The sequence below is a fragment of the Schistocerca nitens genome, chromosome 4 (assembly GCF_023898315.1).
Source record: "Schistocerca nitens isolate TAMUIC-IGC-003100 chromosome 4, iqSchNite1.1, whole genome shotgun sequence".
NCBI lineage: Eukaryota > Metazoa > Arthropoda > Insecta > Orthoptera > Acrididae > Schistocerca > Schistocerca nitens.
In genome coordinates this window covers 919367269-919383106 of record NC_064617.1, presented here as the reverse complement: position 1 = coordinate 919383106, position 15838 = coordinate 919367269, and the positions used below count along the sequence as shown (strand labels likewise).

The 15838-nt window shown below is 38.2% G+C and overlaps 1 protein-coding gene across 1 annotated transcript in view; it reads left to right on the top strand.

Moving 5' to 3' along the window:
• The window catches only part of LOC126253528 (lanC-like protein 2), a 158942-nt gene that overhangs the window by 79675 nt on the left and 63429 nt on the right, over window positions 1-15838 (top strand). The window contains exons 3-4 of the mRNA XM_049954912.1: window positions 5955-6103; window positions 6229-6376. Of these exons, the coding sequence (XP_049810869.1) occupies window positions 5955-6103; window positions 6229-6376 (297 nt within the window). The remainder of the gene's footprint in view (window positions 1-5954; window positions 6104-6228; window positions 6377-15838) is intronic.

Here is a 15838-nt window from a genome sequence, read left to right as displayed (position 1 = left end):
CTATTTCGTAACCAGTTGATTATGGAATCAAATCCCGGTCGAATGACAGAAATTTTTCAGTCTAAATATAACTTTGGCTTCATTTCTCAGTGATGTTAAGATTCGTATTCAACGTTAAGCTGTAGGTCCACTTTCTCTGCTAGGATTACTGAGGTAGAATTAGGGCACACTACTTGACAAAGTGACATTAGTTGAAAGGCTTCCATAAGGCTGTTGAGCCACATGAAATTATTGTATATTTCGTGAGACTGTCAGGTGAATTTTTGAGCAATGGAAGAATCTGCAGTTACTTGTGTGATGAACAGTAGTTGTCTTCACAGGACAGTCCGGGCAGTGCAGAACAGAATTAACAGCTATTTTCAACCAACATCCAGCTTGTAATCATCACAAAATCATCATCCAGAACAGTGAGTGGGTCTTTTGTTAAAACAATGAGGAAATTTACAGCTGTCCCTTCTCCATTTGGGAGATGGTTTCAAACTGTCCATTCCTATTGACATGGCACCTTTGTCACAAAAAGATACATTTCAGCAGTTCCTGGCACCTCACAAGAAGAAAAAAGAAAGCCTTCCCCCCTTTTCTTAATTTTATGCAGCTGACAGGGCATTTTCTTGTTTCATAGAAGAAAGTTATTTTTATATCTCTTGTGAAATTTGTGAAATGTACAAGCCTTAATGGCTACAGCAATGTTGCCCTCATGATCCATGTGATAAAGTCTTATAATGTATGGAGAACTCATCTTTGATTTCTTGAGAATAAAGTCAGTTCCTCAGCTGCTTTCTGTGTAGAATCAGTACACCCTTCATAACATGACTATGCCAGAGATGACTCTGCAGTAGCCTTTCTTTTGTAGGTAACATCCCATAGGAATCTCTCTCGACCGAAAAACATAAAAATACCATTTGAAGGCAGCTCCAGCAACAAGACTTTCAGGGATGACTACCTATATGGTCCTTCTTGTCATGGCACTGTTTCCCCACAATAAAAGCAGTGTCCACAATAAGGAGAGTACTGTTAGTTGCAACTGATAATGGAATAGTGGGCTGCATGCGCAGGCTGTAAATTCTAGGCACAGAAATTGTGTGTGTTGACATCCGTCATTCACTAAGACCTGTATTTTTAACTAGACACACGATTCTCAGCACAAGAGATTCAGTCTCTGTATGTTGTTACTGACAAAATCTCTCCTGGCTCTAGCATATGAGAGCCTTGAAAGCAAGGTTTCTTGAAATGGTTAACATTGTTAGGGGCTCGGCTGCAGGTCTTTGGGGATCAGTGAAGCATACCTACTACAGTTTTATAAGGCTTTTGTGCAGACCAGGCAGGATTTTGAAAATTAGGTCTATGAATCAACTGGTTGGAGGCATCACCTATCATGGCTGCTATAAAGGCCCAAAATTCATTTAGATTTGACAAAGTACAAAAGAGAGGGTGCCCAGAGTACATTTTTAAAAATATCATAAAATTACATTTTAAATCAGTGTCACAAGCTTTCCAGTCTACACTAACGGGTCTAAAAATGTAGATGATGTAAACAGCTCTCTGGTTTGGCCTGATTTTGGTCTCAAGATATATTTACTAAATGAATTCACTGCTGTGATTCATAGATAAAGGTGATCTTGAGGGCACTGGAGAGGGAGAAATGAAATTCGTCAACAATCCATGAAACTGAGTGCACCCCAAGCCTATCAGCACATGCACCTTTCAGAGAAACCACTCCAGGCTGTTCGGGACACTGCTTCATGTGCATCATCTAGGGAGAAAGTTAGGGCACGTGGGAATTTAGCGTAATGAATTAGAGCAGATGAACCAGCTAAGGAGATATGTTAAAAATGATATGTCATGTGCAGCTGTCGAACATAAGGTAGGCCAAAACAACCTAGTAAATAAGTCATCGTCAAAATTTATGCTCCTGAACCAAAATGTACAATCCTTATCGAATAAAGTTAATGGGATAGAAATATTGTTATCAGATTAACTACAAGAAGTGTCAGTTACATGTGTTAGTGAGCACTGGTTATCAGAAAATATGTTACATCACACAAGGATAGAGGGCTTTACCCTTTCATCTTTTTTTTTTGTAGGAAAACCTCCATGCATGGAGGAACATGCATATATGTTAGAGAGGACGTCAAACACAATAATTTAAAGTTCACTAACCAGCTAGGGGAAGAGCAAAACTTCGAAATTTCTGCTACACAACTGACAAATTTAAATATAATTGTTATTTGCATATATAGAAGCCCAGATGGAAACGTAACTACTTTCATTGAAAATCTTGAGAAGGCACTTAACAGTATAAAAATAGTTAGTAAAACAACCATCATATGTGGTGACTTTAATATAGATTTCAACAAGAACTCAAAAGTCAGATTAAACCTTGAGGCCTTATTAAAAACCTACAATATACATACAAATATCAAATCCCCCACCAGAGTCACCAAATCGTAAAGCACTGCTATAGATCAGATACTAATAAATACAGATAAATATTTATACAAATCTGGAAATATGAATACAGGTTTCAGTGATCATTATGCACAGTGTATTGAATTCCCAGTAGAGACTGCAGGAAATACTGAACAACAAATGACAAGAAAAGGTAGAAATTTTAGCAAGCACAACCTAGAACACTTCAGGCACTTACTGAAAAAAGAAACATGGAATGATATAGACAACTATGAGGACACATGTAAAAAGTTTGACATGTTCATGGAAATATTCTCCCATTATTTCAATATTTCTTTTCCAGTTAAAAACCAAACATTAAAAACTAGAAAAAGAAATGTTACATGGCTGACGAAAGGCATTAAAATATCATGTGCTGAAAAGAGGAGACTTTATGAAATCCCAAAAACACAAAATGTTACAGAAGAATTTCTGGTATATTTCAAGAATTATAAGAGAGTGCTTCACAAAGTCATAAAAGAAACTAAAAAAACAACAAATGATCACCATATAAAAATGGTCAGGAACAAAATGAAAGCCATGTGGAAGATAGTCAGAGAACAAGTAGGAAATGAGACCTCCCAAATGTAAATCTCCAGGTAATCCAAGATGGCAAAAAAATTACAAATCCAGAAGAAGTAGCCAATGCTTTTAATACATACTTTGCAAATATTAGTGAAAAATTACTATCTGACATAAAATCTTCAAATAAAAATCCTGCTACAACACCATCCAATCAAAATAGAAACTGCAACTCCCTATTTCTTACTCCAACCAACCCTAAGGAAATTATACTATCAATTAGAGAGTTAAAAACAAAATTTTCAACAGGTGTGGATGAGATTCCAGATTATGTCATCAAAAATGTGGGTGACCTCATTGCAATACCATTAGCCCACATTTTCAACAGTTCATTAACAAATGGAGTCTTTCCTTCCTGCTTAAAGACAGTGAAACTGAAATCACTGTTCAAAAAGGGTAAGAAAGAAGACATAGCCAATTATAGACCTATTGCCTTGCTATCTACATTTTCGAAAATACTAGAAAAATTTTTTCATAAGAGGTTGCTAGATTTTCTAGAAAAGTGCAAAATATTATCCACAACCCAACATGGCTTCCGGAAAGGCCGATCAACAGAAACAGCAATATATGAATTTCTGGGTGAAGTACTCGAAAAAATTGATAGTGGACAAAAAGTAACTGGCATATGCCTTGATCTGTCTAAGGCTTTCGACATCACAGACCACACCCTATTGCTGCAGAAGCTTGAAAGAATTGGTATCAGAGGTATGCCTAACAGCTGGATTAGATCATATCTTACTGACCGCAAGCAAGTAGTAGAAATACATTTTCACAAAGAAAATAAATCAACAAAACACTATTCTGATTATAAAGCAGTAAAATATGGAGTACCGCAGGGCTCGGTACTGGTCCCCATCCTATTTTTGATATATATATATGACCTAACATCAACCAACCAGTACCATAGCACTATCCAGTTTGCAGATAACACAAGCATATTAGTCAGTGGGAAGACTGCAGAGATACTACAGACAAGACTGTCTGAGGCATTAACAAATGTTGTAAACTGGTTCAACCAAAACAAAACTAATAATAAATAAAAGTAAAACAGTAGCTTTAAATTTTCATAATGTCAAGAGAATTCAGATGTCAGACACAGATACAAAATTTCTGGGGGTCTGGCTACAGGATAATCTTAGATGGGAAACTCACATTGACAACATATTAAAGAAACTAAGTATCATGTGTTATTTAATGATAGTGCTAGAAAACTGCTGTCATAAGGACTGTCTAATGACAGTTTACTACTCCAATATACGTTCTGTCCTAAAATATGGGATCACTTTCTGGGGTAACTCGCCCATCCTGCCTAAAACTCTTCAGGATGCAAAAAAGAATAGTGAGAATCATGGCTGGAATAAAAAGGAACAAACCATGTAGACCATTATTTAAAAGGATGGGGATTCTTCCCCTTCCATGTATTTTCCTATTTGAAAGTGCAATGTTTATAAAGAAATATACAATAACAAATCCTAGTATCCTCCCCAAAAATGAAAATGTTCATCATAATACAAGACAGAAAACTGACTTTCATGTACTCCATACAAAAACCAGTCTATGCCAAAAAGGAGCATTACACCATGGAAAAATTATCTACAATAAATTGCCAAGAGAAATTAAAGTAAAGACTGATGTAAAAAATTTTAAAGCAGCATTAAAAGCATATCTGTTGACACATTGCTTTTATAGCGTGGAAGAATTCCTCCAAAATCCTCAAGAGTCTAAGAGATGATTATGAAAATACTGCAACCATTAATACTGGCCTATAAATACATTCAGATGTAATTCTCAAGTTTCTAATGGGGTTCAGGTATAAGTTGTATACCGACTTGCCCAGTATATGAAGTAAAATTCTGTGAATGTAATTCTCTAGTGTACATGTCAATTCATAGTGTAGAAGAGTTCCTCAAAAATCCTTAGAGCTTAAGTGAGGATCATGCAAATACTGTAATTGTTAATATTGGCTTATACATGTATTCAGTTGTAAACTTCAAGTTTCTAATGTGGTTTAATTATAACTTACACATTGACTTGCCCAGTATATGAAGTGCTGTAAAATTTTGTGAACATTATTTTCTAGTTTCTAAAGTATTTTAATTGTAAGATATACTTTGACCTGTCCAATATCTGATGTGCTGTACTGTACATGTAAGATTTACTGGACCAATAAATACAATACAATACAATATAATACATGCACAGTACTTATTGTGGCACAATACAAATTCCCCCAGCGTGCAGTGACCTCTCTATTAAGGCTTAGGACCATGTTTGTCTGGAAGAAGTGACTAGTTGTGGCTGGTGAAAACAACCACCTAGCCTGGTGCAGCTCCTTCCAGTTACTAAGGTGGAATGTTTTAGTGTGTGTTTAACACATTCATAGTAAAGCTTTTATTTGTTTTAAATATCTGTCAGCCAAGAAAAATTTTCGCAGGTGCAAGTAAAAACCCAAACAAAAACAAATTGTGCTACATTACTGTACATTATGCATTTTTTCCATTTGTGTTGTGGAAAATATGTGGAACTAAAATATTTAGACATTCTTTGTTTATTGCCATTTTGTTGAAAACTGATATTTTGTACTTTGATTGTGTGTACAAAATACAAGTTGATTCCTGCACAGGAGACAACAGTAACAAGCCCCTGTTAATAATGCTGTTTATTTGGACAAATAGTATTGTTACCAATTTTGAACTGATAAGTTCAAAGGGAGCAGCTGACAGCAAATGAAAGCCACAAGAAATGTTATCTAAGTGTGAGCAGCCAACTGAAGATGAACCTGCCAGTTCAAAACCAGTAAAGGTGCTATTTGTGTAAACAGATAGCATTAGTAACAGTCACTGGTTACTGTTTTCTCCTTTGCAGGAATCAGCTTATTCTTGATTACATTCAGAGTGATATATATTATGAACATTACTTTACAGCGTGCCTCTGAAATTATTGATACAGTATTACCAAAACTGAAAAATCATCGAATTACTTTCCTGACTGGTGATGCTGGACCTCTGGCTCTTGGAGCTGTTGTATATCATAAGCAAGGGTTGACAGATAATTCTAATGAACTGATAAAAAGGTACAAATTATAAATACTATGTTGAAAATGTTCTTTTATAGCAAAGTAGTTGCTTTAATTGTGGCCCATTAATCCTAATTGTATATCCTGTATGTGTTGACTGCTAGTATTTTGTGTTTTCCTAGGCTTAAATCTTACTTGCCCCAAATAATGAGTTTAAAATCAGACCTACCAGATGAAATTTTATATGGAAGGGCAGGCTACCTTTCTGCATTGTTGTTTGTGAACAAACACATCGCACCAGACACTATTGATGGTGAAACAGTGAGAAATGTAAGTTGGCAAGAACACTTCCTCATATCTTAGTAATGATAAGATTTAAAGCCTCTTTTCTTCTGGAGAAAGAGTTAGCAAACACTTTCTGTCGGTAATAGATAACAACAAGATAGTGTGTGTTCCAACCCATCCAGTCCTGAGTGATACTTCCCTATAAAAAAATAAATAAATAATATAAAAAATAAAAAAAATCACCTTTCCTTCTCAGTCTTCTCTTTCTTCTTCTTCTTCTTTGAACTCATTAATCTTTTCATTGATCAAATGCAGCCATCTATTTCTTTCATTGTGTCTGTCTTGCATAGCCACTCAAACTAACATTTCTCCTGAACTTGAAGCTACAGTCAAACAAAGATAGAAGCTTCTACTTACTAGGCATCACCAGCATAGACAAGAGGGTGCTCCAAGAGAAAATGGAAGAAACAGAATGGGAAAAAGAAAGGCCAAGGAAAGTTGGCTGAAGGAAAGGAAAAGACATTCCAGTCCCTGCATGAGGAGAAGCACAAGGTCTAGGATATAATTGTGCAGTAATGATGGGCACAAATTCAAACTAACAATTATTTCTTGGTAATTAAAATGTCAAGAGATTACAGCTAAACATGAAAGAATAATAGGGTGTAAATTGACGCAAAGGTCAGGACAGAAGTTGAGAGAAAAAGGGGGGTCATAATCAGTGGTAAGAAAGTAAAAAAATGTTTAATTTTAAACAGTAAAGACAAGACAAATTGTGAAGACTGATGAAGATAAGTGATAAACTATGAGGGAAAGGATACATTACAGGTGACTGATGACGAATTTTGCACCATTACAGGTTATTCATACCATGGTAACATGTTTAAACTCATCCCAGCAGCCAATAGATTTCTACCTATCTTAGCTAGCTACAAAAACTATTGATCTATCTGAAAACCATCAAAAAGGCATATATCATATTGCACAGTACTGTCTTGGCATGGAATGCATAGACTGGGCCTATGATTTTTTGAAATCTCCAGAATTGGGTCACTACTTATAATTCCAAAGTAACTTTCTGTTACCCTTGACGTTCTTCCCATGATATCTCTTCTGAACTCTTCTTTTTCTCAAATTATTCATCTGATAACTCCTCAACCCCTGCTCCTCCCCATGTCCAATGCAAAATTTGTCGCATGCTTCCTTCTGTGAATAACTACTCCTGTCTCTTCACTCTTAAGGTGTACTTCATTAGAGGGTAAGACTCTGGGGAAACAAGTGGCATAACACATGTTATTGTGAGGTTTTGTGTGCACCCCACCATAACACCCACGACGGCCAAGTTCAGTACATTAGTTGGAGCTGAGCTACAGGCACTAAGAAATGGCCGCCATCATTGATTCTCCCACCAAGTGCGAGTTGCGAAGCATCATTCGTTTTCTGCAGCAGGAAGGGAATAGCACAGTAGGAATTTATTTCAGAATGAGCCATGTTTAGGGTGCAAACTGTATGAGTGAAGGTGTTGCATGAGTGGTGTAGGAAATTTAAAGAAGGCTAAACAGATGTCCAGGATGAAGGTTGACAAGGACACAAGTCTGTCGGTAGTGAGGACCTTGTAAACTAAGTCGATCAAGCAGTTCAAGAGAGACAAAGGTTGTCTATGGATTTTCTGGATGTTTCAGGATCAGTTCTGTTCAGTATTGTTACAGAATGCCTATGCTATCAAAATCTTTGTGCACTCTGGTTGGTTCCCAAAAAGTTGTCCCAGGACCATGAATCATGGCATGTGACATTAGCCTTATCCTTTTTCACATGTTATGCTGATGATGGGGAAGATTTTTTGAGCTCTATTGTGACTGGGGATGAAATGTGGATTCTTTATAACAATCCAGAATCAAAGGAACTTTCCAAACAGTGGATGCAAATTCACTCCCCAAAAATACCCAAAAAGTGCAAACAAACTTACAACTACATGAAAGTCATGACTACTGTTTTCTGGTATGAGAAAGGTGTGTTGCTTTGGAGTTTATGGAGTCAGTGACAACAATCACTGCAGATGCATACTGCCAGATATTACATCACCTGTGGAGAGCCATTCATAACAAAAGCACAGGAGGAATGCTGTCATCTGGAATTGTTTTGATTCGTGACAATGTGAAACCACATACTGCTACAGTAGCCCAACAGCTGCTTATGCAGTTTCACTGGGAAGTGTCCAGTCACCAGGCATGCAGCTCAGGTCTAGTACCTAGGACTTTCTTCCTTTTTAGCAGCTGAAGAGAGGTTTGGGAGGACAGTGCTTCAGAACCAACAGGGTACTACAAGAGAGCATGAAAACCTGTCTCCATAGGCTGACAGCAACCTTTTATGAATACAGTATTGAAAAGCTTGTCTATTTATAGGACAAATATTTTAATCTTTACAGTGACTATGTGGAGAAGTAACTGTAACTGTGCTTGACTCCTGGTGATAAAAACTTTTTGTGATTCGCATTTGTCTTTCTGTTATGCCCCATTGGAGGTTGAAAAAAAATAGCCCTCATAAAAAAATTAATTTGAACTTTAAGTAAGGTCGTCAACTAATTTATACTCTCACAGTGTCGTTCATCTTAGTAGATACTTTTTAAACATAAATATAAAAATTGACATTACTTTCCTTGGATTGCTTTTTTAGCTGTTTTAGATCTTTTTTTCAGATCCTCATTACCTCCACCTGTAAAATTTTAAATGTTGCCATACTTTCATATCCTTTTATAATTTAGACCTTTGTCCATATTGTTTAAATGTTAATTCATATTTTCATTCTTTACTCAGGTTACTTGGGAAGCACATAATGTTTCTGATGATACCATTTATATTGTGATCATCCATAACTCTTACAGCTATCAGTGAAAATTCCAGGATGGGATCACAACACTATGGAAATCGTAAATTGCTACTTGTCATACAGAGGAGGCACTGAGTCACAGAGAGGCACAGTGAAAAAGACTACTAAAATATTAAAGCTTTAAGTCAAAGTACTTCTTCTGCAGTAGAAAATGCACACATTCACAAAAGCTCGATTGTCAGGGCACTAGGGCCAGACTCCCCCACTCGGATCTAATGCCCTTAGGCAGTGGTCATGTTTATGTGAGTTGGCTTGTGTGAATTGGCCTCCTCCATATGGTGAGTAGCAATTTAAGAGTTATGGAGCCACAGCAATCTATCCTTTCCACATTGTAGTTACTCTTGTATCTAACATATGGACACATGCTGCTTCCATCTGTCCTTTAAAGGCAGTGGTAAAAATCGTGTTCCTGGGTAGCTTTTGAATTCTTCAAGATTTGCCTACAAATTGTGCTGCATCCAGTATGTAATAAGTAAAATTATCTTTTCTTCATATTGTATTGTGGAATTTTCATTCCTTAAAATCAGGGGTCATGACTCATATGTACTTACTCATATTAAAGGTTGCTAAATGGTGAGTAAATGGAGCTCAGATGTATGTACACACCAAGTTTTAAGAGCTAGAACATCATTAATATTATGAGGTATTTAAAACCATAATTTTTGTGCGTGCCATATTAACTGCCTCGTACAATGACTCTGGGACATTGTGTGTTACAGGGCAGTTCTCTGCATCCTGGAGAAGATGTAAATCTCGACCTGCAGGTGTATTGATGCAAGGCACTCACTACCTGGCAATTTTTTTTTTTTTTTTTTTTTTTTTTTTTTTTTTTTTTTTTTTTTGTATTGATTACTCAAGCTCCATGGGACCATTTGAGCCAAAGTTACATGTGGAATTAGTCATTATGTATCTCTTGCAGAATAAAAGCAGCATTAGTATATGAGGTAGACCAGTTGCACATGTAGCTTATAATAAGTATTCGGAGGATTATAGCTCAGAATATAAAACTGATACAATAACAGTTTTATTTAACATTCTGAAGTAGGGGACTTTTGTTTGTAGTTCGCAATCCCAGGCTGTTTCATAAAATTGTTGCTGACATGTAGTGGTCACACTTCTACATTGGCAAACAATACCGTCTGGAAGAAAAAGAAAGAAAAAGTTGCTGCCATCCATATCTGATTTAGAATAGCACATGAGAAATAAGATTTTTGTAGTATACAAATGTCAGTACTGAGTTCTAACAGCAACTTCGGGAAAAAAAAAATAAATGCCTCAAGAAATATTTGTAAGTAATGTGAGTTTTAGCATTTAATAGTTTCTTTTCTTAACCTTCCTGGTAGATCAAAAATGTGTGTTGGATTGATTCTTAAATCTGGACCCTTGCTTATGATGGGAAAAACACTGATTGAACTACCCAAGCATGAAACATGAACTGCACTCAGAGGTTTGACTCTGTTTTTATATGTCTCCTATAAACTGTACAGTTTAGAAAAAAGTTAGTCAGCATTGAAATCAGGACATATATTTCACAGCTGAGGAACAGACCAGGGAAAACAAGACCCGTTTTAAAAATCAAGCAAGGTTATTCCATGGAAATTATTCAAGTTGATGTGCCAATGTACTCACAATCTGATGAGTGTCCAGAAGACCTATATAAATAATTAAAGAAAATTATAAATGACAGCACATACCACTACAAGATGGTAATGGGGGATTTTAATGCAAACATGGGACAGAAACTGTTGTATTGGTAGTTGAGGTGGGCAAAAAATACAATCAGACACCTACAAAAAGGTAATACATTAATAAGTTTACCCTAACTGTATTTAATAAATCAGTTATACATAACTTTGAATGCTGTAGGTTCTTCTATGGTGCTGAGTTGTATACAACCGATAGTAAAGTTTTTGATAAGACCAAATAGTCTAGAATGGTTACTTACTTACAGAAGTCTCTGAATATTAGTCATGTCTAGTAGGGCCATGTTGCATTGATGTATTGTCCATACTACAGTTATCCATATTAATCTTTATTAGTCTGTAGATGCACTCAATCTGTGGGTGAGCTCTGAATTGTGGCTGCTTAAAAAGGCATGCCAGCCAGTTAGAATCATGTGCAGTGAGGTAATGTGATGTTAGTGCCTTCTGCTGGCATATATATGTGGTACCAACTGCTTGAGAATGGTAAACAAAGGAAAAAATTCTCGCTTCTCGCCCCACAGCATGCTGGAGGGTGGTAGCTGTGATCAGCATGTGGCGTACTTGTGCTGAGGTAGGCCATCCATCCAACAGCACTGGAGGATGCAGCTTTGGCAGTGCTGAGGATGCCAAAGGCTGTACAGCTGGTGAAGATTCAACGTCCGTGACTGCCATCACTACAAATGGTAACAGGTGCAGTGGCTGTAGAGGTGGCAGGGGTATATACCCATGACAGAGACATCAGAAGACACTTGGACCTGGACATCTGGCACCACCAAGGGCAGCTGAGGGGCAGTAGGCTTGGTTGCCATCACTACAAATGGTAACAGGTGCAGTGGCTGTAGAGGTGGCAGGGGTATATACCCATGACAGAGACATCAGAAGACACTTGGACCTGGACATCTGGCACCACCAAGGGCAGCTGAGGGGCAGTAGGCTTGGTTGCAGGCAGCTTGTCTGAAAAACAAAAATCTGTGGCAGGATCACTCTAATCATGGAAATGAAGTTGGCTTTGGTGCCATCAATTGGTGCCAGATGTGCCATGAATGTACAGCAAGCACAACTAGATGTCTGAATGAAGACGCCAGATTCCCGGTTGTGAGGCTTGCTATAAACCCAATAGAGAACTTCATTCTTCATTTGGAACTTCATTGCAAAGTTATCATCAGAAACAGAGTGGTGAGGGCAGAAGAGATGCAGCAGAATACAGCGGTGATGACCATATAAGAGTTCTACTGGCAATGCTTCATGAGTAGGCACAGTGCGATAGGTGCTTGGGCACAACAACAAAGCATTTCCCTTCAAGTGCAAAGCACAGAGTTTGAACATCTGAGCCTTGAAAGTGCAGACAAAATGTTCAGCTTCACCTTCTGATTGAGGAGAGAACAGTGAGATTTGAGTATGTGGAATTCCATTTTATTGGCAAAATTGTTTAAATTCCAGCTAAGAAATTGTTTGCAGCAAAACTTTTAAGCAAAAGACAGAAGCAAGTGCTTTGATGGTGCTTGTGTTAATAGTCAAATGCACTGGAATGACAAAAGGATATTTGCTGTAGGCATCATTGGTAATGAGCCATCTTGTGTTCCAGAAAGGATCAGCAAAATTGATGTGGATACTTTCCCAAGGACCATACGTTTGAAACCAATTGAAAAATTCAAGACGTAATGTTGCCTGGTTATCAGCACATGTACGGCATGGCAGGTCATATCTTCTATTTATTTATCCAGCCGGGATCCACACACAATGCTGATGCGCTATCTGCTTTGTTCAAATGATTCCCCCATATTCTCTATGTAATAGTTTCAACACATATTGTTGCAAAGATGTAGGAATCAGGACTTGCATTTGTTCATTAAGAGAATGCTATAAAATTACACCATTTTGAAGAGAAAGACTATTGCATGATGCATGCCATTTGCAAACTACTGCATTTGAGATTGATTTTGGACTGTGGGGCCAGCACAACCAAACGTAGTACTGGAGCAATCACAATGGATGATCTTGTTCAGTAGCCTGTGCGACTTGCTGAGAATCAATTGGAAAAGGTTCCAGTGCTTGCACATCATAATCATCAATTTGAAGACAAGAAACATCTGATGCATCAGAATATGGATTATTTCCTACAGGTAACCGAAATCATGTGTTTGCATTGACACACTGTGCAGTATTGCAATAAATAATTTCATATTGATAACTGGAAAGAAGTAGCAACCAACACTGCAGCTTCTGCGCTGTGCCATCAGTTACATCTTTTTCCAGATGAAAAACAGCAGTCAGCGGCTTATGATGAGTCAGAAGAAAAAATTTTCTACCGTACAGACATTGACAGAATTTTGTTGCACCATAAATTATGACTAAAGCTTCCTTTTCCAGCTGACTGTAGTTGACTTGGGCCTTGTTCAAAGCCTTACAGTGCTGTGGGGCATTCTGTGTGCCTAACCTTGTGAGATAAATCTGCCCTTATTAAAGTGTCAGCTGCAAGTACTTCTAGTTTTTGCGGATCAGAGTGCCTGAGATATGGGGCAACTAAGCAGTGTATGTTGTGTTTTGGAATGATTTGATGTAGATGTTAGTTTGTCAAGAATAGCTTGGAGTTCTCATACATCTGTAGGAGAAGTAATTACCATACAGTCTTAAATGCTTAGTCAAAGAACAAGCACCATGGGCTCAATAACATCTCTTCAAATATTCAAGGTTCTAATTGAAAAATGAACATTTCTATAAATTACACTTGAGTCCAGCATCAGTTAAAACTTGAAAAAGAGCTTCCAAATTTTTGAGATGCTGTTCTGGTGTTTGACTGGATACAATGATCTGATCTCATCATCTTCTCAGCCTTTTCCCACGTCATGTGGGGTCGGCGTTGCTTTGCTGGATCCTTCTCTTCCATAAATGCCTATCCAGTGCTTCTTCTCTAAGCCACCCTTTCTCCCGTAGGTCCCCTGCTACCTTGTCTTTCCATCTCAGTTTCGGTCTTCCTCTTCTCCTTGGTGCTTCTATTGCTAGGTCTTCGACTCTTCTCCCCTATTCTCTGCACATGTCCATACCACCTTAGCCTACTTTCTTGGATCTTCTTTCCTGTGGGCCCCACTTTCACTGTTCCCCTGATGTACTCATTCTTTAGTCTATTCTTTCACGTCACCCCATTCATCCACCTTAACATTCTCATTTCTGCCACTTCCATCTTTTTCTCTTGGGCTTTTGTAATTGGCCGAGTTTCTGCGCTATACAGCATCGCAGGCCTCGCCACAGACCTGTAAAGCTTTCCTTTTATTCTGCAGCTAACCTTCTTATCACACAGTACTTCACTCAGTTTCCTCCAGTTCATCCATACACTATTTATCCTGTGCTGTATTTCGGCCTCCAGTCCTCCATCACTTTGCCTGTAAGAGCCTAGGTATTTAAATTCCTTGACCAGTGTCAGTTGTTCTCCTTTCAGGTTAATGTACAGATCTTTGGCATCCTTTGTACACATGTACTCTGTTTTCACCCTGCTAAATCTCATTCCCCTTTTCTCTAGAGCTTTTCTCCACTGTTCAAGCTTGTCTTGAAGTTCCTCCTGGGTGGGTTCACAGATTGCAACATCATCGGAAAACATCATGCTCCGAGGTGCCTCTTTTTTCATATCTTTGACTAGTACATCCGTGACCAGGTCAAATAGATATGGGCTGAGAGCAGATCCCTGATGTAGTCGTACTCTCACTGGAAATGCCTTTGTTGCACCTGCACTGCTCCTGACTTGTGCATTGCACTTTCATGCATGTCTTCTACCACCCTGACATATTTTTCTGGCAGGAGTTTACTTTTCAGACATCTCCATATCTCTTGCCTCGGCACTCTGTCAAATGCCTTCTCAAGATCGATAAAGGTCATATGCATTTCGGCTTGTACTTCTCTGTGCCTCTCCATCAGTTGCCTTAGTGCAAATATTGCGTCGGTTGTTCCTCTTCCTGGCATAAATCCAAACTGTTCTTCACATACTTCAGTTTCTAGACACAACTTCTTCTCAGTTATCCTTTCCCAGATCTTCATTGTGTGGGACATTAATTTTATCCCCTATAATTGTCACAGTTTTGGATGTCTCCTTTCCCCTTATATATGGGAACCAGTATACTGCTTCTCCACAAATGTGGCATTCTTTCTCCTTTCCAGATCTTCTGCATTAGATCCCAGAGTATATCAGTTCCCTGTTCTCCCAGACTTTTCCCCTTCCCATTTTTAATTTTCTTCCTCACATGTTCGACTTCTTCCATACTTATACTTTGGGTCATCCCTTCATTTATATCACCATCCTCATACTTCCTTGCTGAAATGTCCTCAGAAACATCAGTACTATCTTCACAATTGCAGTACCTACATTTCACAGTACTCTTCAAAAGTCTTGACAGCATACTTAGGTTCACAATAACATTTCCATTGTTATTGCTGTCCACAATACTAGTAGACTTGTTCTTATTACATTCAGAAAGCAAAAGTTTACGTCTAGAACCACTGCCTGTAGACACAGTTAGAGGCATTGTTTCTGGACCTTAAGTTGTTACTGGTAGGACACAGACATTGTACACCTTGGTTTTCAGTGAACTGTCATATTCCTCTATCTTTTCTCTTCTCTTGTGATGTGAGAAAATTGTTGCCATTTAAACCTATAATTCTCTCAAGGATGTCTGTTATGTGCGTTCTTCTAATTCTTCTTAAGACTTCATTTCCAATCTTTTTGCTGGGACTGATGACCAGCCCCCCCCCCCTCTCTCTCTCTCTCTCTCTCTCTCTCTCTCTCTCTCTCTCTCTCTCTCTCTCTCTCTCTCCCTCCCCCCCCCCCCCCTCCTCCCCCCCCCCTCCACTGTACTTTGTGCCCACTGTAATTTACTAACTCTCTCCATTGATAGAGCCAAAGTTTCTGGATACTCACCTACTTAAGCGAATA